The 27,798-nt window shown below is 37.8% G+C and overlaps 1 protein-coding gene across 1 annotated transcript in view; it reads left to right on the forward strand.

The window, feature by feature from the left end:
- The window catches only part of AOPEP (aminopeptidase O (putative)), a 207,280-nt gene that overhangs the window by 80,970 nt on the left and 98,512 nt on the right, over positions 1 to 27,798 (forward strand). The window contains exons 8-11 of the mRNA XM_070938690.1: positions 385 to 487; positions 2,065 to 2,172; positions 7,656 to 7,699; positions 13,528 to 13,588. Of these exons, the coding sequence (XP_070794791.1) occupies positions 385 to 487; positions 2,065 to 2,172; positions 7,656 to 7,699; positions 13,528 to 13,588 (316 nt within the window). The remainder of the gene's footprint in view (positions 1 to 384; positions 488 to 2,064; positions 2,173 to 7,655; positions 7,700 to 13,527; positions 13,589 to 27,798) is intronic.

A 27,798-nucleotide genomic window follows, 5' to 3' on the forward strand; every position in this document is an offset into this window, starting at 1 on the left:
GAATGTTTCCATCTCTTCTCATTTCCCTTTGCTATGATGTGATGATCCTGTCTGTATAACATATCTTAGCAGAATGCCGCACGATATGATATAATGTCTGGGAGAAGAGTTAAGTAGCTTCACACCAGCTTAACTTGGGCTATCGCTTCAGAGTCAGCTGTTTATTTAGCCATGCAAACAATATTACAATAGAAAATTGTATTATTGCACTACTTTTCCACGATGAGAGTTTCATTGAACAGAGAATTCAGAACCGAGTCCGTGAATCAAATATTATGCTGTTCCTGTTTTTAATCAAGTGTTTTGATAATGAAATTTTATGAAATAATAAATATATTTCTGTCACTTTGTCTAAAATTATGTTATTGTTTTGTACCCTTTTAGGCCAAACAAAGAGAAAACGGGCAAAGTAACTGAATCTGGTTCTTCTGTAGTCAAACATGGCCTCAATGCTGAAAAAATATTCATGCAGGTTCACTACCTAAAGGTCAGAATGCTTAGTGCTCTTATTGGAAACCAAATGTTTTATGCACAGAAATTTAACATGTCAATATTATGTTTTCAAAGCCCTAGAACCGTGATGGCAAACCTATGGCACACGTGCCACAGGTGGCATGCGTAGCCATATCAGTGGGCACGCCAGCTCAACTCTGGCATGTATGCGCGCACCGGCAAGCTGATTTTCGGGCCTTCTGGGCCCACCAGGAGTAGGAAAACAGGCTGTTTCCTGCCTCTGGAGGGGCTGGAGGGGGTGGGGAAGGCCCGTTTTTCTTTCTTACCTGGCTCCAGATCCTCTCTATTTATCTGGGAAGGGCGAAAACAGCCTTCCCCACTCCCTCGGAGGCCCTCCAAAGGCCTGAAACGGCCCATTTCCCAACTCCCAGTGGGACAGGAAGTGACTTTTTTGCTGTCCCAAGCCTCCAGAGACTCCTAGAGAGGCTCTGGAGGCTGGGGACAGTAAAAAACATCACTTCCTATCCCACCCGGGAGTTGGGAAATTAATCCTTTCAGCCCTTCACTCCTCTGAGGGAATGGGAAAGGCTCTTTTCACCCTTCCCAGATGCATAGAGAGGATCTGGAGCCAGGTAAGAAAGAAAAACGGGCCTATCAGGCCATCACGTGCCAAGAATGGGGGCGAGGGGGGATTGCACATGCATGCGCAAGGCAGGCGCATAGAATTATGGGTGTGGACACCGGCATGTGCGAACCTCCCCCGCCCCCCCCCTCCTGGCACACGATGGCAAAAAGGTTAACCATCACTGCCCTAGAACATCTTATATGAACCTGTTCAGATTTTGTGATTTGGTATAGTGCATTCAGAAATGCAGGTGTATGTATCTGCACCATATACCTTCAGAATTTTTCTAAACCTTAGAGAGTGGGATGGAGTCATACTTCCATGCAAAAACCCATTCCATTCAATACATAATGCAATCCTGCAATTTCATGTACAGTGATCCTTGGAAACAACCAAGAAGATTGGCTACTCAGAAAACAGAGTTCTAGATAATGTTTCTGTGGTCTCTATGAATCACAGAAAGAGGCTAGTAGCATGTGTTACTTGGACACGGGGTTACATTTTGATGTCATCAAAATTTGGGCACTTGGCAACTGACATGCATTTATGGCGGTTGCAGCATCCCTGGGTCATGTGATTACAATTTATGACCTTCCTGTCTGGCTTCCAACAAGCAAAGTAACAAGCAACAGGGAAGCCAGATTCACTTAACGGCCAGCTTGTTTAGCAATGGAAATTTGGTCCCAATTGTGATCATAAACCAAGGACTACCTGCATAATTATCTAACTGATAAGAATAATTTAGAAATATTTCACTGATTGTTTTTGTTAAACAGTTAGCAATAAATAGCCTAAAACCTCAAACAATAAAAAATAAAGAAATCATAAATGATAGTGTGTAAGTTTCCATTGCCATAATTTATTGGCCAGATGAGGTCTAGGTAAATACCATGTAAGATAATGACTGTATGCTGACATTTTGTTAGTCATTTTGCTAACTTCAGAGCAAATCTGAAACAGAACTGTCCTGTCTTGGTTTCTTCTAGGGTTATTTCTTGCTTCAGACTTTCACAGAAAAAATTGGAGAAGCTGCATATTTTGCTTTTTTAAGAAAATACGTGCAAGCATTCCATGGACAATTGATACTCTCTCAGGTACTTCTGCACTTTTTCTTGCTGAAAGAATATCAGAGAAATTAAATAGTATGTATGTGATCTTCAGAGATAGCATTGTTCAAAGAGAGCAGGATGAGCGGCATTCAGTTTATAAAAATGTTAAAATAATATGCGAAAATTTGGAAAGGTCTTATTTAATATCTAAATAATCTTTCATGCCATTTATGGAAATGGACTAAGGTATAAATTTTGGAATTTCAGTTTCTATCTCCCATATTCTTACAGTATATACGGTATATTATAATCCTGAAGTAGAATGGTTATGAGGATGGTCCAAACACAGGTCCAAACTGGGCAACAATAAATGGGAAATTGCGAAGATGAAAACATTTTTTTTAAGATACAGTCATTGAAATTAGGATTTAACAGTCAACCAGAAATATAAGGCAAGAGTATTTTTGAAAAGGTATTTTCTTTAATTTGATTTTTTGAAATAGGACATAATAGAATGACCTTTTGATGTGTGTTTGCACCTTTCATATACAATCAGTAATATAGCTTAAAATTATGGCTAGTCAGAGTAATAACTATTTTGATAATATTGTGTACATATAGAAACGGAGCTACCAAATGAAAGGATTGTAACTACTTGTCAAAAGCAGTATGTAGAGCAAGCCAAATCCAAAAATGCTGGAAATGCTGGCATTTCAGACAAATCTGCCATAATAGACACATAGGTATACAAGCAGTCCTCATTTACTGACACCCAATTGGGACCAACAATTCCAGTGCTAAGCACCACAATCATTAAGTAAAAAATCATGTAAGCATTTCGGAATTGCAATGTCACTTCCACGTCGTTTAATGGATCACTGGGATCATTAAATGAGATATCACATGATTGCAAATTGCGTTTTCACTTCCGCTTTCCAAATTAATTCTGCTTGTTGGAAGCTAGTGAAGCTCAGAAATGACAATTACCTGACCATAAAATGCTCCAACAGCTGCAATGTAAGGACTGATTGCAGGGTCTGTTTTCTTTTACATGATCGTGATTTTGAGCAGTTGCTAAACAAGGCAGTGAATAACTGAGACTATCTGTAAACCACATTTATGCACCATTTAAAAAAGACAACAAAAATTTAGGAAGGAAAACAAAAAGATTACAACACAGCTCCAGCATCCTACATTTAGATAAGCAGGGATCAGTGCCAGACAGGCAAACAATCAGACAGAAAACAATACCCTAATCAAGGAACCACCAAGGAGGAATCTACACCCCCACCAAAGTAGGACAAGCAACTGCGTACAGGTAGTCCTTGACTTATGACCACAATTGAGCCCCAAATTTTTGTTGCTAAGCAAGGCAGTTATTAAGTGAGCTTTGCCCCACGTTACAACCTTTCTTGCCACGATTGTTAAATGAATCACTGCAATTGTTAAGTTAATAACATGATGTTAAGTGAACCTGGCTTCCCCATTGACTTCGTAAGTGTGAAAAATGACCATTTTTCACTTCTTTCAGTACCGTTTTATCTTCAAACAGTCACTAAATGAATTAAGTCACTAAATTAAGTCCTTGACTTAAATAAAGTAAGTCAAGGACTATCTCTATAAACAGATAGCAAACCCCATGTTTATTAGTAGTGATGATGTTATCTAGTTGGGTTAATGAAATGTCTGCCCACAAACAACCAAGCTCATAGAGCACCAAGACTTTTACTATATGCAGTTATTCTGTCCTTCTACTTGTTACTAGATTTTTTTCTAGTAGGCAAGTGAGATTTCTCCCTAGAGAAAAGAATTGGAGACCTTCAAATGAAAGTACACATTATCACTTGAAACTTACAATGATTGCACAATAAAAGCCTTCTCTAGAATTACCCAACAATGTTTCTGAACATGGCTTGCTCAACATTATAGTGATGATAATGCTTAGTTTATTTTATACCTCAGCCATAAATATATTTTCTTAACAATAAATCTCGGAGAGTTAAATGTGCTTATGTGTTGCCAAATAAGATTCAATTGCAAATGAGAAAAGTGTAGTACTGCAATCTAACTATATACCAGCTAACACCATGCATTATTTCTGTTGTGAACAGTATTGAAGAGGTAAGAGATTTCAATTTGTTTCACTTAGCTCTGCTAGCCTAATATTAAATCAATTTGGTTAGCAAATTACATAAATATTGCAAAACATTGGAGGATCTCAGCTCATAAGGCTATTAGTCATTGTAGTAAGATCATGTTACAATGGAGATGCTAATCCGCTGGTCATTTTCTTTTTGCCTAGCAGCCTGCTGTGAAATCTGGTTTATAAATTCCCCAGCTGCTCTCTCACCATATGAAACATTTCATTCTTGTTCTTATCCTAGAGGCAAATGTTTACAAATTAGATTTTAAAGCTAATATCAAATAATTTACCTTTTAGTTATTTAGATGTGATAAGAATATTTTCTTACTCAAGATTCTGCAATTCAGCATTCTCCCTAATAGGAAATTGGACTTGTGGCATACGGTTTTGAAGTCCCAGATCCCACATGTTCATGTCACAACAAACAATGGAACAAAATCTCGTAAGATTGAGGAAAACAAAATTTCCCTAACTTTCATTCTAACACTCATCTAATTGTACTCCAAAAGGTTGCAAGTTAAGCTTTGATTCAACGTGTTTTCAGACAATATGTTTACATAGACTTAGATTTTTGTGTGCATGCCATGGATCTGTCTCTGTGCTTGAGAGACTGCAATTTTTTTATTCACCCTGAAATATATTCACTTCTGTTGCAAGATGAGATCAGGGGCAGGTAACCATTTTATGGCCCCCGGCAGCACTTTTAATAATACTATTTTTGGCAGCTAGGCACTGCAAAGGGTGGAGCAGTTACATCATACAAACGGACAAGTTTGTTTTTGTTTTATTTTTTAGTTAAAGTGCACTATGCCTATACAAATAAGTCTGCAGGAATGTGTATCAGGATTTTCAGTGACTGGCGATTCGATTTGAATTCATTCCTTCTTTGCAGTACAGAACAGGAAGAATTATCTGAAATCTTCTGCAAGTCACAGGGTTCATATCTAAATAGGAGTACGATTTTTAAGCAAATATGAATAAATAAAAGTATTGCAATGTTTTAGTGTTTAAAAACATCGGGTTGAATTCCTACCAGTTAAGAGCATGAAGACGACAGTATAATAACTAAAGAATAAATAATTCTTGCATTCTGAATACTAGTCTTGTTTCTAGCAGCATTTGTAGTATTTTTCCTAGATTTGAGCCACAGGTGCAAGGAAATGACTTCACATGTGAAGCATTAATCAGTTTGCTTTTCTCCCTTCATTTTGACTGCAAGCTCAGTTATATTTTTAATAGTAGTTTTGTTTATTTTAGTTGAGTAGAAAGTAAGTCTGGAACTTTAGGAAGGGATTTTTTTTTTAAAAAATGAGTTCATTCTGGTTTCTACTAGAGAATCCACTGAATAATATTTTTGATGAAATTTGTGTTATACATGGAGTGCTGGTAACTATAAATAAATAGAAATGAATTTGAAGTCCTGATTCCACTTGTGTAATTAAGGCTGACGTTTAGTTTGGTGATGAAAAATGTATACCTTTGCTGAGTTTAATATGTTCATTATAACATCTGGTGAAATAAAGAAATAAATGTAACATTGAGCTGCTAAATGTGTATATTAGCTAATTCATACCTAATGTCATTGGTACATTTTTAAAATGCATGTTTTATCATGTTTTAATATTTTAAAAATCCAGTTTGTGTGCTCATATGAAGTATTTTTCTAGCAGCATGGAGTTTTTATAATAGTGTTTCAGAAGACATATTTATGCCTAAAAACATTTTAGGATTCTGAAACTAGCCACATATTTTTAAAATTATATATTATATATCCATATAATATTATTATATATCCATATCCCTTGGATTTTTAAAATACGTTATTCAATAATTAAAAATTGCACCAGGAAAAAAATTAGTCTATGATATAATTGCATTTGTATTTCATTTTAAATTATGTGGTTAGTTTGATTATATTCCAGTTTTTAGTTTCTCCAACAGTCTGTCAAAAAAACCCACAACCCTTTATATGCTAGTGCATTTTGGGCATAAAAATGTGAATTGAGAATTCATATAACTATCTTGTGTAATTGTGTAGATTGAGTTTACAGACATTAGTTACCTTTACATTATTTATATCTTTAATAGTCAGCAGTATCTCGTTGATTTACTTCAAAATGGATTAACACATTTAAAACTAATTATAATACAGTTGAATAATAATCCATCTTGGAAAATGTTGTACTACTCTCTAAAATATTATGACATCTTTACAGATACAGTTAGGCTATAGATACCAAGAACTGTGCAGACAGAAGCATGCTTGTCTTAATAATAAAAATAATCAGGGAAGCTCTACTCTAGTCTATTGGAATCCTCAACTGCATCTCTGTAATTTGTATTATGAAAGTGAAAAAGATGCCATTTGCAACCAGGTTACACAACTTAAATATCTCGATGGCCAGCTTATTTTCTCTTGTTAAAATATTAACTCTTCAACTTCTGAAATATAGCTTACATAATATAATGGAATCTTCCATTGCGTTATGATGTGGAATGTAGTTCTGCAAGTTTTTTTAAAATTTCTGTAGGATATTCTACTCTTTCCACCCTTTTTCTCATTTCTTCCCTTTTTCAATCGCCATTCGGCATTCCCTTGATCTGAGCATGTGTACACCTCGTAATGGGATATGTTTTGTCTCTTTGTATAATATTTTTTGTTCATGTTTCTGCAATTGTTGGGTTTACCCTGGGCCTATGGTTATTATCCACTTATCTGAAATTACCAGATAAGTAGTACACAAGTTTATATCTAAAGATCACAAACAGGAGATTAAATGTCACATATAAAAATATAACTGTAAGTTTTATATATAAATACAGAGAAACATATGGAATTGTAGCCATTCATATACTCTATTTCTCTGAAAATAAAACCCAACTAGAAAATAAGCCCTAGCATGATTTTTCAGGATGCGTGTAATATAAGCCCTACCCCAAAAATAAGATTGTCAGTTAAGATTGTCAGCCAAACGAAAACAATTAGTACCATTTCCCCCTGAAAATAAGACCTAACTGGAAAATAAGCCCTAATGCGTCTTTTGGAGCAAAAATTAATATAAGACCCGGTCTTATTTTCAGGGAAATACAGGGAGCTTTATTTACATTTAATCTTCTCTTTTATTGCCGTTCAGTTTACAGTAGTATTTGGTGATTACATTAAATTGATTATGAGAATGTATGAAAATATAATGTACTGCCCTTGTATTTGAGGAAGATAGTTGTTAAAACTTGACATTTCTTATATCTGCTTTTATTATATGTGGCTTAGAATTTCATAAGCACATCTACCTTTTATGGATATTCAATGTCAAATGAATAGTTATAAAATGTTGTTATGAGTGCTTGTTTTCAACAATAACAGTATTTTGTTATTTTTATTCAGGAATTTCTTCATTTATTATTAGAAGAGTTTCCCCAGCTAAAAGGGTATGTGAGTCTAAACATCATGATTCAGATATTTTATTTATGAAAACCTTGTGTGTACATTTTCCAGGAATGTAGTAAAGTTGCATCTCTGCAGTGAATATCATAAGGCTGTGAATCTCACTAAAGATATAATAATAATAATAATAATAATAATAATAATAATAATAATAATAATAATAATAATAATAATCCTTTGTCAAGAGTGCTCTGCTTACCTGGTAAAACATTTTGGTTGAAGAACATTAATATTCTTGACAAAATAATTTCCTGGAACCTATTGGGCTTCCACATTCCCCCCCCCCCAACTTGCACTTGGGATAGTTCCCAAATTTTTTTGGCTTTGCTTTGTTTTCAATGTCTGCCCTCTGATTTTTCTGTCTTTAGTTGCAAAGCTTTGCCATTTACTTTGTATTAAAAGAGCATTTTTATGACTTGGTTTTTGTACAGTAAATTATGTAAATACATTGTGCTCAATTATGGTATCAATTTTATTTCCACTAATGATGTGCTTGAACAGTATTGGGGAAGTTTTGAATGGATTTGTCTTTCTTGCTAAAAAGTGGTATTTCTGTTTTTCTTGGTGAAATTAATTTGTTTCAGTCTCTTAGGATCTCTGAATAAACTTAACTCTCTTTCTCTTTTCTAAATTTTATCAGTTAAGATATTACTAAAACTAGGAAGCTAATGGCTGCTTAAGAATATGCCAAGAATATTTTAATTTCCAGTAAAAGTATGGAAATTATATTTCATTTTCCTTCAGAAAGAAAGGCAAGATTTCAGTTCTATTTATTTTATGGCCAGACTTATAGTATGCTGCCAGAATTATGAATAAAGAGAAGAGAAAGTGTGGTGCCAAAAATAATAGATCATATGTATATAAAGTATGCTCTCATCTATGCTTATATGTCTGGCAATTATGTTTTTTCCACTAATTACAATATAAGTTTTAATTCTTAGCACAAAGTTAAGAAAAGAGTTGAGGTTTGTACTTGTAAAATGAAATGTGTTAATTTGGATTTAATTATATACAATATTTCTTTGACCTGAAAGAAGTTTAGACTTTGTTGTATTACTTCTCCCCATTATAAAAATACTTGTTTTTTTTCTTTTGATATCAAATGATAGTTTAGAAGCACTTTAGGTTATGATGGAGGTGTCTCTTGATTAAATGAAACACAAAATGCTTCTTAAGTAAGCATAAGTAACATTTTTGGGATTCGACTAACAGATGTATTCACTTGCTCTAATATTATAGCTTTGAAATGTGTTTTTCTTCATGCCAGTCATTCCCAGCTTCTTATTTTAAGCAGTCATTTGTGAGCATTTTGAAACACTTCACAGCACAGATATGAACTTTTGCCAAACTTTTTTTCCAAAATGCATAGTTTAAGAATGTGTTTCCCAGCAATAGCTTTCTATTTTGTAGTGTAACGTTTAGTCCACAGTAATACTTTTATGTCATGAGAACCTTTAATGTAGAAGCATTAAATAATTTTTATGTCTTCATTTGACATGAAGTATTCTAATATTGGTTTATATATTAAAGGGATATCTAGAGTTTGCAAATGTTATATAACAAATATTTTTCTATTATTCCTAAAAAGATCAAATTGGGATCAGCATCACACTTGGTTTTTTTTTCTTCATATAAATTAAAAGAAATTAAAGGAAGAAACAAATTAAACTCCTGTTGTCCCTAACCCTACTGATTGTTGGAACTGATAAAGGCATTGGCTTATATTTGTTATGCAGATAAATATAAACCTTCAGGACATAATAATGTAGGGTTAAAAGATTCTAAAAGTAATCACATGAAAACCATCCAGTCTAAAATACTGGAGTAATGGAGATCTGAGATGATGCGGTCTGGTTAATTTTTAAATGGCCATTTGTCCAATCTTTCTGAGAGTTAATATGCCTGACCCTTAAGTAAGTGATCAAATGCTGCACAGTTGGACACAAGGAGGCTGTAAAAATTACAATCTGGGGAACAGAGAAAGGGGAATTGGTAATGTTTAGAGAATGTCAGCCACTATTTAAATTACTGAGAAAATTTGGATTCTTCGTCCAGTCCAAATGAAATGTTGCTTTAAGGAAGTTGTACAATACCAGAAAGGACCATTTCATCTGAATGGAAAATTCCAAGGCTGCGGTCTCGGAAGGCAGTCTAATTCTTCAATTTAATCAGGGCAGACTTGGAAAAGTGAATGTAACTGAAGATTACCCAAATGGATGAGACAATAAGAAATGGCAACCAAAATGAATAGAACTGCCTGAAACATGATGAAAAAGAAATCAAATACACAAGATAATATTAGTTGCTCAACTTTCTATTGGATTTAAAAACAATGTATTTCTATACAATTTGTACAGTGTATTAGCTTTGGGAAGGGGGGATTGCTGTGAAACTTTTAAGCAGCACGATTTTAATGGCATGAGATAGCATTTGATTCATAATCATATCTGCTTTCCATAATAAACACTATCGGACTTGAGACTGAATTTCTAAGATGCCATTGTTTTGATCCTGATTTTCAAAGACAGTTTTCCAGTTATGTGCCTGTTGTGTACAATAGACCTAAAAATCGATATGCTGTGAAACTAGCTCACAGGGAGCTAGTTCAAAATTTGCTATGAATAGCAGTAACATAACACTTATTCCATAACAAATAATGGAGCGATCCTACTTTATAAATTATGGAATTAAATTATCCTACTAATTTTATTGAAATTCCTGAAATCCTGGATCCCAGCACAAATTTGGACAGTGCTCTGTATTAATGGTGCAGGATATTGTGTCAGGAATTAGGAGCAGCATTTGGCTTTCAATAATGGATGCTACACTCTGATAAAGAGGATAAGCCCAGACAAAAAATGAGCAGGACCAGGACTAAAACAATAAGTAACTGAATTGAATGAGAAATATAAATTAAATTAAATGTAGTTAATTACATCTGATCAATAGGATTATTCTCCATGAATTACATTTTTCTTGTTGTCACCTAAAAAATTGCATCTTTTGGAAATGGTTAGGTCAGTGGTTCAGATTACAGGTGGTCCTTGACTTAGAACCATTCATTTAGTGACTGTTCAAAGTGTTGGAAGAAATGTCCATCTGGGTTCAGTTCCAAGTGGGGAAAAAGACACTGGATTCATGGAAGTTGCTTGGAAAGAAGGTTTATTGATGAACAGGATCACATGGCTTGAGCTCCTGGGCAGAATCACGTAGCTTAAGTTCCTGAGCAGAATCACATGGCCTGGGTTCCTGAGCAGAAAAAAAGGAAGAGAGCTGGGTGTCCCTGGGTTTTATGCCCCCTCTGGGCTTTGAACTTCCTGGGGCACAGGAAGAGTATCGTGATTCGTTGCTGTCAGAGGTCCTAGCTAGCCTTTTAGGTTGTTTGTGCACAGGTTTGGTTGAAACTTGGTGAGTGGTGCAATGAAGGGCAATTAAATGGCTCTGCCTGAAGGAGGTAGATCTTTGTTATGTAGAATAGACCTGCCCAGGCCTTAATGGCCCAGTAACAAAGGTGCGGGGGCTGAGTTTCTACTTCTCTGAGTTTCTACTTCTCTTTTAGGGGAAATATTCTGCCTTTTTAGTATATCCTAAAATATTTCATTTTTCTAGGAGAGGGGTGGGTTTTAACTTCCAACAAAAGCTACAATGGCACTGAAAAAAAGTGACTTGTTTTTCACACTTATGACCACTGCAGCATCCCCTTGATCAAACTTCAGACACTTGGTAACTGGCTCATATTTATGATGGTTGCAGTGCCCTGGGGGTCACGTGATCACTTTTTGCAACCTTCTGACAAGCAAAGTCCATGGGGAAGCCAGAGTCACTTAACAACCGTGTTACTAACTTAACAACTGCAGTGATTCACTAAAAACTGTGGCAAGAAAGGTTGTAAAATGGAGCAAAGCTCACTTAACAGTTGTCTTGCTTAGCAACAGAAATTTGGGGTTCAACTCTGGTCGTAGGTCGAAGACTACCTGTATACACCTCTGCTGTCATGTACTTTCATTTATATAATAATTATATAATAATTCTTATATAATAATTCATTGCCAAATGAACAATTTTTACACTTCTAAATGTTGAATTCTGTTTACAGTGGAAATACTATACTTATCTTTCAAGATGGAAATAGAACCCTGTATTATCTATGTACTATGTGCAGTTCTGTTTTGGGCTTTAAAGTATATTAGGCAACCCATGATCCATTGGGTCATCATTTCAGAGTTATTTCTTTATCTAAACAAAGAAACAAAATGACCCAGTGGGAACAGGAGCAAATACCTGCCCCATTGACTTTTCTTACAGGAAGTTGGCAGAGAGTGCTGAAAATGGTGATCATTGCCTGTGGCTGACCACAGCAGTGCTGTAGCACAACTTTGCCAAATTTCAATCCCACAGGAATTATGGGTTTCAAAATTCCTGGATTTTGAATGCATTCTGTAGCCCATTTCAGGTTTATTGGCTAAAAAAATATTGTCCTATAATGCTGTTTCACCCCATTGAAGGGTACAAACAAGCAGACATAATACAGTAGTTTTATACATTATGGTGAGTGCAATGATATGTCATCCTATCGCATTACTAAATGATTGAGTATTTGTTTAAACCTATTTTGATAATTTTCAACCAATTACAATGACATATCATATCTAAATAAGCAGAATCAGGTTAGTAGACTAGATTATTTCATAAACAATGATGCTTCGCTGGCAAAGGTTTAACTATTTTTTCAAAGTATTGTCCTCTTGTTGCATCAGACTAATGGAAGAAATAAGTGTGTGGGAAAATGCGGAATGTGTAAACAAATTTTAGGGCCCATCTCCTTTGGCTTAAAAAAAAAGGGAGGGGGGTTGGATCAATTCATAGCTGTCATGGAGATCAATGGCTATTAGTCTTGATGGCAGTGTGACTGCCTCTGAAGGCTATCTGCTGGGAAACCAGTGGATTCCTTGTGCAGTTGGTTGTCTACTGTGAAAACAGACTGCTGGACTCTAAGGGGCAGGGATCAGATCCCACTGGGAAAAATATAGGAAATCATGCCAGGTTCACCTCTTCAATCATAGCATGTCCTCCTCCTGTCTTAGAAGGAACAGCTATGCCTTAATTGCTTTCCTTGAACCCAGAAAGAAAGGATGCCAATTTATATATAGTAATGTGTTTATAGATGAACATGTATGAATGTACGTATGAAAACTCGTATTAGGGAATTTTAAATATCTGGAATTTTCCATTCGTTATCTGCTTTAGTAAAAAAGTATGAAGAAATTACAAAAATGGAAAAATTGATAAGCTCTTAAGAGTAAGTGCAACTATTATGTTTTTTATCATGTGTGTCTGTGTGTGTATAAGGGGAGATAGGTGTGTGTCTCACACACAGAGACACACACCCAAACAATGCTTAAATTATGATGGCAACTGGGACTGGATTTACTATCACTTAGCAACAGAGCATGACATGGTCATACTAGGTGACATCAAGTGACCAAGTTGCTTAGCAACAACAATTCTGATATCTGTTGTTAAGCAAGGGCCACATAGGTTGTTAAAAGAGGACCTCACATAACTTTTAACTTTCTCCTGGCTTTTCTATTGACTTGTTTTGTGGGATTCTGGCAGGATTGTCAGAAATCATAATGATTTGTCTGGAGTATTGCAACAGACAGAATTACAAGGTCCCATTGTAAATACCTTTCATTTAGTTCTGTCATAATTTTGAATAGCTGCTGAACAAACGGTGATAACCAAGGATTATACACACATACACACTTACATACATTACATCTTTATGATTAATTTTTTATTTGTTTGGAAGGTATGGTCTGGCGATTGAAAACATTTTCCAGAAGTGGCTTGACTGCTCAGGAATACCCAAGGTAAATGGAAATGTGTTTTTTGAATAGAATCCTGTGTATGAATCTGCTGAACATGTTGTTCAAATTACTCTTTCTTCTATAATAGGGTTATGAATAAAATCCAGTATATGTTTTTATAAAATACATATATGGGAACCAACTTTTATCAATTGCAGGTTCCATTTTCTATTTCCCTCAAAGAGATGTTGCCAAGGGGGAAAAAATCTCTTAAACCTTACTTTATTACAAAGGATGCTGTTCATTGGAAATTGTATTATTAAGGAATCTTACTGACACTTCACATTTTTAAATGGAAGAAATGCATTTTTGTGGATGAAGTAAAACACTGCCTTAAATACATTTTATTTATCAACCTTTTAATGTTGAGTGGGACGGATTTATAAGATTTCACACCTGTTGCAGTTATGCTAGGAATGTTTTCTGAAAAGAAAAGGGGGAAAATTAAATATTTACAGAGGAATACAAAATTATATCAACCCAGGATAAACAGTGGCAGTAAAGAAACCATCCTCCTAGTAACCTATACAGCAATTGCACATTCTGTCTATGATTCATATATTTAATTGCTGTGTCCAGTTAACTGGAAATGCTAGAGACAACAAGTACATTTAAAAACACATCATTATCCTTCAGATATCCTTCTGTGGATTGCATACATATTCTCCAGACATCCAAAATTTGATCTCCCTGGAATGTTGACCTTCAATCTCTGTAATGGCCAGTCTATTTGGCTAGCCCAGGCAAAATTGGCAGAAACCAAGAATAGATTAATCCAACAGTGAGTCATAGAACCAGTTTTCCATTCCGTATCTTATAAATTTTATAAAGGAGCAAATGTTTTTATCTATCCATTTTAGTTATTTTCCTGTCATGCCCACTCAGAGTAGCTTGGATAAATGGAATACAACACTGTTACGCTCAAAAGAGCCAGGGTAGGAGAGGCCATGACTTTAGTAAATATTCTTCAAATTCCTTGTGAAGGATTTTCAGGAAATTGGGCTTTATAAAAGAATGTGCCCTCCCCATAGCTAGAACCCCATAGCTTTTGACTGGATCGGTAGTTAGATTTTCCAGTGTATTACATTATATATGTATTCTGAAAGAAGGACATTTGTGTGTAGAGACAAAAGATTGTAGGAGAGCATTTTCTTAAAACTTGTTGAGTCTGGGTTAAATGAGGTCAATTGCCCTGTGCTGTTGATTTTGCTGTTTATCAGTTCAGGATGTACAGCAGCTTAAGAAGTGACTCACCACAGGACTGGAGAGCTTTTCACCTTCTACTAAGTTAATAATGATTTAATGTCAGCAACTCCAGACTGAGTTTAAATGACACGACGACTTTAGAAACAGCTGATTTTAGAGTACGAGAAGAACCTATTAAGAAATTATTAAGTAATGATGTGGCCGTGTCTATCGTGTAAACATATGCTTCCAGATTTTTGCTATTGTTCCTGTCTGTTTTTAAACATTTCAAGACCGATGACATCTATGATTTGTTTGAACTATAATTCTCTATCGCTGAACAAAGCTTTCCATAGTCAACATACATTTTTCTTTAGCCATCTGTTTAGTATAACTCCACCCAAGGTAATGAATAAGGTAAAACCATGCACAAACTCCAAGGTTACTCAACACATCCTTCAGTTATTTAAACAAGTAATAATCATATTCTATAATAATTTGTACACTTCACTAAAACACATATTTTGGTTGGTCTATGCTTTCTCCTGCATTGGCTGTAGTTTTACAATTTATCAGTACACAGTGTTTTTGTTTGTTCCTTTACTATATGCATATGTTGGGTTCCACTTTTTCCTACCTTCCCTTGTTATTATACCCATGATCCAAAATGCCAGATTAGGATTTTTTCCCTTCTTCTTCTACATGCATTCATTTTAAAATTGAGCTTCAGAATTGTTGCTCTTTTTCTCTCGTTTTTTATTGAGATCTATGTGATGGTAACTTTGGCATCTTCCAATTTTTTTTTTCTAAATATATCTATAACCTCCAGGGCTGAGGCAATAATGCCCAGAGTTACCCAAGGTAAGATGGGTTGCCATTCTAAGTTTTACAAATAAAGAAATATTTTTGTAATGTAATATACAGAGAAGCACTAGTAAATACCCTTCTAGTTTAAATACATCACTTCTAAGCAACATCGATCCACTTTACATTTAGTTGCTATTGATTCAAGTTGAAAAATTAAAGACTGATTAGCTTCAGATTTACTTCTTGATTATCCATCTTAAATTGCTCTAACATCAGCTTTTGTTGTCTGGGGGAGGAAAGTTTTAATGATTAATTTCGTCTCTCTCTTTTATAGCAGAATAGTTGTAGTGTATTAATACAACTCTGAAGAAAAATTGCAGCAAACAGGCAAAGGGAGATCTTGGAGAAGAGTGGGAAGGGAAGCAAAATAGAGAAGTGAGGTGTTGGAGCAGGGGTGGGTTTCAAAAATTTTAGCAAGGGGTTCTCTTCCTGGTTGCTGGGTGGGTGTGGCCATGGTGGGCGTGGCCTAGTCAGCCTCTTGCACCACAGTGGGGGGAGGGCGTTTTTTCCCTCCCTGGGCTCTCCTCGAGCCTCTGGAAGAGCAAAAACGGCCTCCCCAGACTCCGTAGGGCCTCTGGAGGCAAGAAACAGGGCCGTTTCCGGCCTTCCTGAACTTCCAGTAGGCCCATTTTTCACCCTCCCCAATCCTCTGTGCGTGCTCTGCACTTACCTGCATCCAAAATGAGCCGTGTGGAGACTCCTGGGAGGGGTGGGGCGGGCAGGGCCATCCAGGAGTGGGATTTGGGAGTTCTCTGAACTGCACAGAATCTTAGCTAGAGGTTCTCCCAAACCCCCAGCAGCCCACCCCTGTGTTGCAGTGTCATGTAATAAAGAAATTGAAATTGCAACTTACTCTGGGGTCCCTTTGTAAGAACACAACAACAGTAATTAAAAAATGAAAAGGAGGTAATCTGAGACTTATATTCTTGTAGCTTCTGTCTTATTTGAGGGGAACCTGGAGAATGTCCTGGAATATAACCTTGAATAAATATGGTAAAGAGAGATATTTGTTCAGTTAATCCAATCCATTTAGGGCTAATGATAAAACATTTTCTTTTCCTTCCTGAACTATAGTAATAGAGCCCCCCAAAATAAAGTGTTTTGAGGTATCCAGATATTTGTGAATATCTGTTCGGAAAAATGAGGTGGTCAGGAACATGTCCCTTTCCCAGAACAGGTTAAATATTGTTTGTGAATTTTCAGAAACATTTTGCAGAAACATTTTCAGATGATCCAGATGCTTGCCAAGACAATCTACTAATTTTTGACTTTTTATTGATTCTTATTTTTGATAAATAAAGTCTCCTATTAATATTTTTGTCTGGGATATTGGTCCTCATGCCAAAGTGTTGTTAGTTAATTTCAAGGTGATTAGCAATATTATTATAAAATATAGCAAAATCAGGTTAAGTAATCTTCACATTTAAACATTTTTTATCATAGCTACAGTGCTAAAATGGAAATGCATTTCCAGATTATTCACTCTTAGTGAACTCTGCTAGTTAGACTGAGATTTCTCAGCTCCGTGTTCAATTACATTTGAAATAAATGAAAAGCAAGCAAATGGCATTCGTCCAGATATAATAACAAAATGTTTTTCCTAAGTGATATTCACAAAAGGTTTTGTGCTTTCGTTATCTATACAGTAAGCTGTAGTAACTGATTACCAATCTTCTCAGCAAATGTCTAGTTTGGTTTTGGCTGGCTTTGGAACATATCAGTAGGATTGGGAAAATAATTATGGCTGAAGACAATGGCTACATTTTATTATTTTCTAATTGCGCTATTATAACCAACCTTACAGATTTTAGGGAATGCATTCATCAAATTTTTTAAAAATCTATTTATTTTAAATTTACTGATGAATGCATGACATGTATAGGGGGGCATTTTTCGTATTTGTATTTGTCCCCTGCACTTACTTTCTTTACCCCCATCTCCAGCATAAACAAATTCGGACTTTATTTCTGAAAGCAATTGTCAGCTCTAGAGTTAGTAACAATCCTTCTAGATTATTTTCTATATATTTCTTCTGTTTCTTTTGCTCCTATTTTAATGTAATGTATCTTGATGAAGAATATACCTTGATGAGAAAAGTGAAAGTAATGCAAGTTTAAGGAGATGTCTCTGTTTCTGCAGGTCAAGTGCAGTGTTTAAAAATTGGCGGTAGAGCTCTTCCACCTAGTAAGCATATGTTACAAACCCTCATTTGGAGACTATTTCCTATTTTTTTTTCTGCTCCATTGAAGCTTTACAGTTTGCCTATTCAACTCTTATCAGGTCTGGTGTTGATAGCTGCTCTCAAGAGAAAGTTATCATCATTCTGAAGCTCGATATATCACTGACCTGTAACTAATGTTGGCATTTCAAGACATACTGTAGATTAATGAATGAACTTTTACTGTGAATTTATACAGAGAGTTTTAAAAGTAGCACCATATAGCCAAAAATCTAGTTTAAAAAAGTTTGGAATTCCTTAGAAACTCAGGAATAGTTACACAATATTGGTAGTGGAAGCAGCTTTATACAGTATACAAGGACCTGAAATATGAAAACAGGTTCCCTTTAGAAAAGAATCCATGAAAATAGCTCATAAGAAATTGTTTACAGAGCTTTAACAAAGCTTAAATATTCTTTGTGGCTTGTGGCCTGTTAATCACACTGCTGAACATAAAAGCTAAGTTATGCACAGAATGGTTGGATTTGCCCCTAGTAGAAAGGAAGTATGATTGGTATCTCCAGAACAATAAGAGTTTACTGCCTGGCTGGTCAATGCTGGATCAAATTCACATTCCCAAGTTCCTACTCTTCCACCTACATATTCAAAGGTCTGGAAGAGGGAGGAAAGGTCTTTCTTAAACAGGGATGTGAGCTTTTCTAAAAAGATCCTAAGAAAAGCAAAAAGGATTAGCTACAAATTAACTCTTGTCTTGCTGCGGGTTTTTCCCCTCCCTTTTGGCCATCCAAAACAACATGAGAAGGAAAAAAATATGTAGTCCTAGAATACTTTTCCTTTTGAACAGTGTTCCCTGGGTTTCAAATTTGATTGGAATATCTTCCCTGGCCTCTGTATGGAGTAATAAACAAGCAAAATGCTGTAGACACAACTTCCAACCATTCGGCTCTTTACTTGCTGGCTGATATAGTGTGTAGATCAGTGGTGGGTTGGTCCTGGTTTGGACCGGTTCTATAGAACCGGTAGTAAAACTGGCGGGAGGCTCTGCCCACTGACCCCGACATCATCAGAACGCTTCTGCGCATGTACAGCAGCTTCTGCGCATGTGCATGCGCGGCCCTGTTGCGAACCGGTAGTAAAGGTAGGTAGAACCCACCCCTGGTGTAGATGTAGAAGTAACTCTGAAGAAAAATTGTAATCAGCTTTGGCTTCCAGTACCTATTCTCAGTACCCTGAGAAGGAGGAAGAGACATCCCGTAATTCAAACAGCACATCTTTGCAAGGTAATGGATTGCCTGTCTATCTCAGAGAAACTTTTACTATATCAATTTACTAAAAGTCTTTGCACTCCACGCTTTTCTATCTCTTTGCCATGGTTTTCATTCTCCCAAGCCTACTGGAATGCCAATAAAGGAGGGCAGCTGAGTTCACTTCAAGCGGTACAATTTCCCAGAGGCTCAGTGCTGACTGTTTTTCAGCATTGGAAGTCCTCCTTGAGGGACCGAAGCAGAGACAGTTTTGGTACAATAGATATATAACGATGCCAACCAATGGTAGGCTTCTATTGATTCTGGAAATACTGTAAGCAAGTACGATTTAACTATTTCATGGGGGGGAAAACCCTCACTTTTTTAAAAGCTTACTGGCCTCTACAGTTGTGACTTGGATCAGTTGTAAAACACATTTAGGTTTTTATGCTGGAAATATTTAACAGTTGTAAGGGAAGTTGGTTATATTGCATCTATTTAGATTTTGATTAAAATTTTGCTGTAATTGAGAGTGATGTTACAATTTCCACTGGTATTGCTAAACATACTTCCAATTTGGGATTCTCTCTCTCTCTCTCTCTCTCTCCCCCTTTCTCTCTCTCTCTCTCTCCCTTTCTTTTTCTCTCTCCCCCTTTCTCTCTCTCTCTCTCTCTCCCTTTCTTTTTCTCTCTCTCCCTTTCTCTCTCTCTCTCTCTCCTTCCCTCCCTTCCTCCCATGTGTGTATATCTCCAATGTTATTTTATCCTCTTTACCTGAAATGTGCTGAAGCTCTTGAGCTGAGGGAGTGTTAGAATGGTTTATGACCACATTTAAATCATATACACATTGCTTCCTAACCAAAAGGCACGCACAAAGAATATAAGACAATAAAAAGACAATCCTAAGCATCTCTGCTCTAAAGTTCAATGGCTCTTCTTACTTCTGCAAGATTGCAGCTTAAAAATGCATTAATAAGTGACTTGCACTTTTTAAAATTGCTGGTTCGTATAACCCTGTATCAGCTAATGCCTTTTTTCTAAATCTCAGGGAAGCATTCAGTTTATTCCATTATAAATGAAGAACGGGAAGAAAAGGGGCAATACCATACATTGGGAACTGGCAGATCCTAATGCATTTCAATTTCTTCCCTCACTAGAAAGAACTGCAAGTGCACTCAGGGCTATTAGATTGACAGGTTGGCCACTAAATTTTGGGGATAGGGTGAGAGGTCAGTAAACATAGCACAAGCCTTGGCGGTAGTGGGTTCATGATTAGTGCCTGGTGCCATGGGTTACAGACATCACATCTGCATACCATCAATTGGCAGGTGCTATGAAAGACCCCACTTGAGATCATGGAAAGCCACTGCCAGTTAAAATAAGTGCATTCTTGGCTAGATAAACGAGTGGCTTGCTCATTACAAGATAGCTTCATATACTGTACAGATAGTCCTTGATTTACAGCAGTTAGTTTAGTGACTGATCAAAGTTACAAGAGCATTGAAAAAAAAGTGACTTATGACCGTTTTTCACACTTATGACTGTTGCAGCATCCCTGTGGTCACGGGATCAAAATTTGGACACTTGGCAACTGACTCATGACCTTTGCGGTATCCCAGGGTCATATGATCCAATTTTGCGACAAGCAAAGTCAATAGGGAAGCAAGATTCACTTACCAACTTACCAACTGCAGTGATTCACTTAACTAACGTGGCAAAAAAGTCGTAAAATGGGTCAAAATTCACTTAGCAAATTTCTCACTTAGCAATATAAATTCTGGGCTCAGTTGTGGTCGACTACCTGTATTCTTCTTCTCTCGCCCCTTCTGTTCAACATTTATATGAAGCCGCTGGGTGAGATCATCCGTGGTTTGGGGTGAGAGTCCATCAGTACGCTGATGACACTCAGCTGTACATCTTCACCCCAGACCACCCCAACGATGCCCTTGATGTGATGTCTCACTGCCTGGAGGCTGTGCGGGTCTGGATGGGGAGAAATAGGCTCAGACTCAACCCTTCCAAGACTGAGTAGCTGTGGCTTCCGGCGTCCCGATATAGTCAGCTGGTGCCATTGCTGACTATTGGGGGTGAATCTCTGCCCCCCACAGAGGGGGCTCGCAATCTGGGTGTCCTCTTGGATACACGACTTAGAAGAGCATATGACGGCCGTGGCCAAGGGGGCTTTTTATCAGGTTCGCCTGATTCGCCAGTTGCAGCCCTTTCTAGACTGGGACGCCTTGCGCACGGTCACTCACGCCCTTGTCACCTCCCGGCTGGACTATTGTAATGCTCTCTACATGGGGCTCCCCTTGAAGAGCACTCGGAGGCTCCAACTGGTCCAGAATGTGGCCGTGTGGGTGGTTATGGGCGCAACCCATTGTGCCCACGTGACAACCCTCCTGCGCGAGCTGCACTGGCTCCCAGTGGTTTTCCGGGTGCGATTCAAGGTGCTGGTTACCACTTTTAAAGCGCTCCATGGCATAGGACCCGGGTACCTTCAAGACCGACTTCTGCCACCAATAGCCTCCCACCGGCCAGTCCGCTCCCACAGAGATGGTCTCCTCAGGGTGCCATCGGCCAAGTTATGTCGGCTGGCGACACCCAGGGGGAGGGCCTTCTCTGTGGGAGCCCCTGCCCTGTGGAATGAACTGCCCCCGGAAATGCGTAAGATCTCCGACCTCCGTGTATTTCGCTGTGCCCTCAAGACCCTGCTAGCGATAAAACATAGATCACAGAAGAAAGTAGTAATTAAAACATGTAAACGTAGCAAATAAATACACAATAGTAACAACGTAATAATAGCATGTTCAAAACTTGCTTTCGGAAGCAAGGGGGCTTATTTGTCAGAATAAAAATGAATTCAGGGAGAAAAATAATAGAGTTAACCTCTCTTTATAGAAAGTGGAAGAACATGTGAGCAATCAGTGAGAAGCCTCCTGGATTCCACCCAAAGAGATAAAAGAGCTTCTCTGAGGGATCTTAAATTTGAGTATATGGATGAGAATGGTTTCCAAATATCCTGGTCTCTTATCTAAAAAAGATTTATATAAGTCGTAAGAAGAACTGTTAATTCTTAGCCAATGGAACTGTTGATAGATGGGCATCCTATGTCTCTTATAACCAGGCCCTGAATGCAAGTACTGGTAGTCCTTGACTTACGACCACAATTGAGCCAAAAATTTCCATTGCTATGCAAGACCATTGCTGAGATTTGCCCCTTTTTATGACCTTTCTTGTTAAGTGACTCGCTGCAGTTGTTAATGACATGGTTGTTAAGTGAATCTGGCTTCCCCATTGACTTTGCTTGACAGTAGGTTGCAAAAGGTGATCATTATAACCTTGGGCCACTGCAACCCTCATAAATACATGTCAGTTGCCAAGCGTCCAAATTTTGATCGCGTGACCACAGGGATGCTACAATAGTCTTAAGTGTGAAAAATGGCCATGAGTCACTTTTTTCAGTCGTGTTGTAATTTTGAACAGTCACTAAAGGAATGGCTGTAAGTCAAGGACTGCCTGTAATGTAGATGTGCTTGGTCAAGGCAACTAGGTGTATTGTCATTGGTGGGAAATGGCCTGGGATCTTATTGTAAGTACAGGTGAAACTCGAAAAATTAGAAGATCGTGCATAAGTTCATTTATTTCAGTAATGCAGCTTAAAAGGTGAAACTAATATATGAGATAGACTCATTACATGCAAAGCAAGATAGTTCAAGCCTTGATTTGTCATAATTTTGATGATTATGGCTTACAGCTCATGAAAACCCCAAATTCATAATCTCATAAAATTAGAATATTGTGAAAAGGTTCAATATTCTAGGCTCAAAGTGTCCCACTCTAATCAGCTAATTAAGCCATAACACTGCAAAGGTTTCCTGAGCCTTTAAATGGTCTCTCAGTCTGGTTCAGTAGGAATCACAATCATGGGAAAGACTGCTGACCTGACAGTTGTGCAGAAAACCATCATTGACACCCTCCATAAGGAGGGAAAGCCTCAAAAGGTAATTGCAAAAGAAGTTGGATGTTCCCAAAGTGGCTGTATCAAAGCACATTAATAGAAAGTTATGTGGAAGGGAAAAGTGTGGAAGAAAAAGGTGCACAAGCAGCAGGGATGACCGCAGCCTGGAGAGGATTGTCAGGAAAAGGCCATTCAAAAGTGTTGGGGAGTTTCACAAGGAGTGAACTGAGGCTGGAATCAGTGCATCAAGAGCCACCACACACATGGATCCTGGGCATTGGCTTCAAATGTCATATTCCTCTTGTCAAGCCGCTCCTGACCAACAAACAACGTCAGAAGCGTCTTACCTGGGCTAAAGACAAAAAGAACTGGTCTGTTGCTCAGTGGTCCAAAGTCCTCTTTTCTGTTGAGAGCAACTTTTGCATCTCATTTGGAAACCAAGGACCCAGAGTCAGGAGGAAGAATGGAGAGGTACAGACTGCAAGATGTTTGAAGTCCAGTGTGAAGTTTCCACAGTCTCTGTTGATTTGGGGAGCCATATCATCTGCTGGTGTTGGTCCACTGTGCTTCATTAAGTCCAGGGTCAACGCAGCCATCTACCAGGAGATTTTGGAGCACTTCATGCTTCCTTCCGCAGACAAGCTTTATGGGGATGCTGACTTCATTTTCCAGCAGGACTTGGCACCTGCCCACACTCCCAAAAGTACCAAAACCTGGTTCAATGACCATGGGATTACTGTGCTTGATTGGCCAGCAAACTCGCCTGATATGAACCCCATAGAGAATCTATGGGGCATTGCCAAGAGAAAGTTGAGAGACATGAGACCGAACAATGCAGAAGAGCTGAAGGCCGCTATTGAAGCATCCTGGTCTTCCATAACACCTCAGCAGTGCAACAGGCTGATAGCATCCATGCCACGCCGCATTGAGGCAGTAATTGATGCAAAAGGGGCCCAAACCAAGTACTGAGTACATATACATGCTTATACTTTTCAGAGGTCTGATATTGTTCTATGTACAATCCTTGTTTTATTGATTTCATGTAATATTCTAATTTTCTGAGATTGTGAATTTGGGGTTTTCATGAGCTGTAAGCCATAATCATCAAAATTATGACAAATCAAGGCTGGAACTATTTCGCTTTGCATGTAATGAGTCTATCTCATATATTAGTTTCACCTTTTAAGTTGCATTACTGAAATAAATGAACTTTTGCACAATATTCTAATTTTTTGAGTTTCACCTGTACTTTCAAAGATGGGAGAATTGCTTCTCCCCTTGTCTCTTGCAATTGCTGCCTCTACCTCAGCTCTCTTCTGAAATGATAAACATTAACAGCTTTAAACATTGCAGACTGCTGATTTGAATGCCACGTTCCTTTCACATTCCCTATATTTTGTAGCATTTGCTTGAAATATACTAGAGAAAATAAAAGATTACACACATACTTGTCTAAGCTTATTTTGACCTCATAAAACTATCAGTAGAATCAGTTTGGTGAAATGATTAAGGTGTCAGGCTAGAAATCAGAAGACTGAATGTGGTCCTCAACTTACAATGGTTCATTTAATGGCCATTCAAAGTTACAACGGCACTGAACAAAGTGACTTGTGACCATTTTTCACACTTACGACCTTCGTAGCATCCCCATGATCATGTGATCAAAATTCAGATGCTTGGCAACTGGTTCATACTTATGGCCGTTGCAGTGTCCTGGGGGGGTCATGTGATCATGTTTTGTGACCTTCTGACAAGCAAAGTCAATGAGGAAGCCAGATTCACTTAACAACCATGTTGCTAACTTAACAAATGCAATGATTCACTTAACAAATGTGGCAAGAAAAATTGTAAAATGGGGCAAACTCACTTAACAAATGTTTCACTTAGCAACATAAATTTTTGGCTCAATTCTGGTTGTAACTCGAGGTTGTAACTACCTGTACTCCCACCTGAGGTAGAAAGCCAGCTGGGTAACTTTGGGCCAGTCACTCTCTTTTAGACCAAGGATGGAGGAAATAGCAAACTACTTTCAAAAATGTTGCCAAGAAAACCAGAGGGACTTGTCTAGGCAGTCATCAAAAAACAACACTGACCTGAAGGCACCAGGACAAAACAAATAAAATTGTCCTCAGCTTTTATCTATCTATCTATGGATAGATTTATTTATCTATCTATGGATAGATTTTGATAGGAATACTCATATTTAAAATATTACCAACAATTAATGTCATGCTGAGGTTGTTGTTGTTTTTTTTGAAAATTGAGCCTTGGTAGTACAGTGGTCTAAGGCACCCTGTTATTAAGCTGGTTATTAAGACCAGCTGCCTGCAATTACTGCAGGTTCGAATCTCGCCAAGGCTCAAGGTTGACTCAGCCTTCCATCCTTTCTAAGGTAGGTAAATTGAGGACCCAGTTGTGGGGGCAATAAGTTGACTTTGTATAAATATACAAAAGGATGAAGGCTATTGCTGAGCACATTGTAAGCCGCTCTGACTCTCTGGAGAAGGGCGGCATATAAATCAAATTTAAAAAAAAAAAAAGGAAAAAGAAAAGTCAGCTGTTTCTATACTAGGCTGCTTATCTGGGTGTGATTGTCCTATTTTGAGCAGGTAAATAAGCGACAGTGGTCCTGCATTTTATTAAAAAGGCAGAGTATGACACAAATAAAGAAGTGTATACATCTGACATGTAGTTCTGCTCTGAATCAGACTCTACCCAGCTATTGAATAAAGTTGAGAATTTTTCAGGCATGTAGTATGAGAAGCTCGAATTTCATTTAAATAGCAAGACATTTTGCTTGGCCTGGTGGTGGATAAAACTTTAATGTTTTGATATGCTCCAGCTACTCAGAGGCCCAGCTGTTTGGATCTTTACTAGAACTGCTCTCTTGGATATGCCTAAAACTGTTTTTGGGTGGTCATTGAGACATCCTAAAAAATTTGTGTGTGAACTATATAAGAATTCCAAAAATAACTGATTATGTTTAAAGATTCATGCATGCCGTGTGAAAGCATTCTACATTATGCTACAGTCTTAGAATTCAGAGCATAAGAAAATAAAAGCAAAATCCCAACATTTTTACATTATACCCCAGTGCATTTCATGATAAAAGCTAACTAGAACATGAAAAGACTTGTAAATTCTGAATCATATTTTTGTCTTGTATGTACAAATCTATTAACTACATTTCCACTGGATTCTAAACCTTAAGTCTGAACATCTTTCTAGGATGCCAGCATATTTTGGTGATGACATATTCACTATTAGCACCCCCTTTTTTGTGTGTTCATTTGTGTCGGGTTCTTTGAGGCTGCCTGGACAAGTCCCTGCAGTTTTCTTGGCAAGGTTTTTCTTGGCCATGGTCTCCTTCCTAAGGCTGTGAGAAACTGACTAGCTCAGTTACCCAGCTGACTATCTACCAAAGGCCAGAATTAGAACTCACGATCTCCAGTTTCTGGTCTGAAGTCTTAACCTATATACCAATGGTTTAGTGATTGCTAAACTTTGCTAAACTTTTTGCTATCCCGTGCCAGGAGCGGGGGGGGAGAGGTCACGCGCGCACGTGCCCACACTCATAATTCTATGCGCCCTAGCTCCGTGCATGCACGTGTGCCCCCCCCGCTCCTGGCACGCGATGGCATGGTAGGCCCATTTTTTGCTCTCCCCAGCCTCCAGAGCCTTTTTAGGTGTCTGGGGAGGGCGAAAACGGCCTTCCCCACCCATCCCCAGAGGCCCTCCGGAGGCTGAAACCGGAAGTTGGCAAACGGGCTGTTTCTGGCCTCCGGAGGGCCTCTGGGGGGTGGCAAAGGCTCTGGAGGCTGGGGAGAGAGAAAACAGGTCTCCCCTCCCCACGAGGTCCTCCGGAGGCCGGAAACAGCCTATTTCCTACTTCTAGTGGGCCCAGAAGGCCTGAAAATCAGTTGGCGCATGCCGGAGCTGAGCTCGCGTGCCCACCAATATGGCTATGCGTGCCACCTGTAGCACGCGTGCCATAGGTTCGCCATCACAGCTCTAAACTGGCTTTTTAGTTGTACACCTGGTTTGAACAATCTCTCAATTTGTCTGTCTTTCTCTCTCCCTCTCCCTCTTTCTCCCTAAACACATTTAGGTTTTTATGCTAGAAATATTTAACAGTTGTAAAAGAAGTTGGTTATATTGCATCTATTTAGATTTCGATTAAAATGGCCTCCTTCCTAAGGCTGAGAGAAACTGACTGACTCTCTCCCTCCCCTCCACCCCCTCTCTGCGTCTTTTAAGAGCAGCTGAATGGGTTGGGAATAACAATCATATTCCATGTAGACTTTCATACTTAGAATGCTCATCAATGATTCCTCATCAAATTGGAGACAGATATACTGTAACTGCCGTGTACAATGTAATCAGCCCTGATCTTTTATATATATACAGTATTGTCATTAATGACTTGGTTGAAGAAGTGGAAGGTATATTTTTGTTATTTGCAGATGACACAAAATTGAATGAGATACCAATATCTAGAAGGAAGAAATACAATTCTGAATGTCCTTGATAGATTAAAGAAATGAGTTGAATGTAAAATATGTGAAATCTAACACCGATAAGTTCAGAGTTTTTATTTTGGAAACAAAAATCAAAGGCAGAGGGATAAAAGATAGTGGACACCTGGCTTGGGAATGGTATTTTGTAAAAAAAATATTTTGCAATATTAATTAATGACAAACCGAATATGCATCAAAAGTGAGATATTACTGTAAAAAAGACAAATGCAGTTTCCTTCTGCATAAACAAACATAATTTTCTAA

This window comes from Pituophis catenifer, unplaced genomic scaffold (assembly GCF_029215685.1).
Source record: "Pituophis catenifer annectens isolate HBS135680 unplaced genomic scaffold, rPitCat1.0.hap2 SCAF_2, whole genome shotgun sequence".
NCBI classification, from domain to species: domain Eukaryota; kingdom Metazoa; phylum Chordata; class Lepidosauria; order Squamata; family Colubridae; genus Pituophis; species Pituophis catenifer.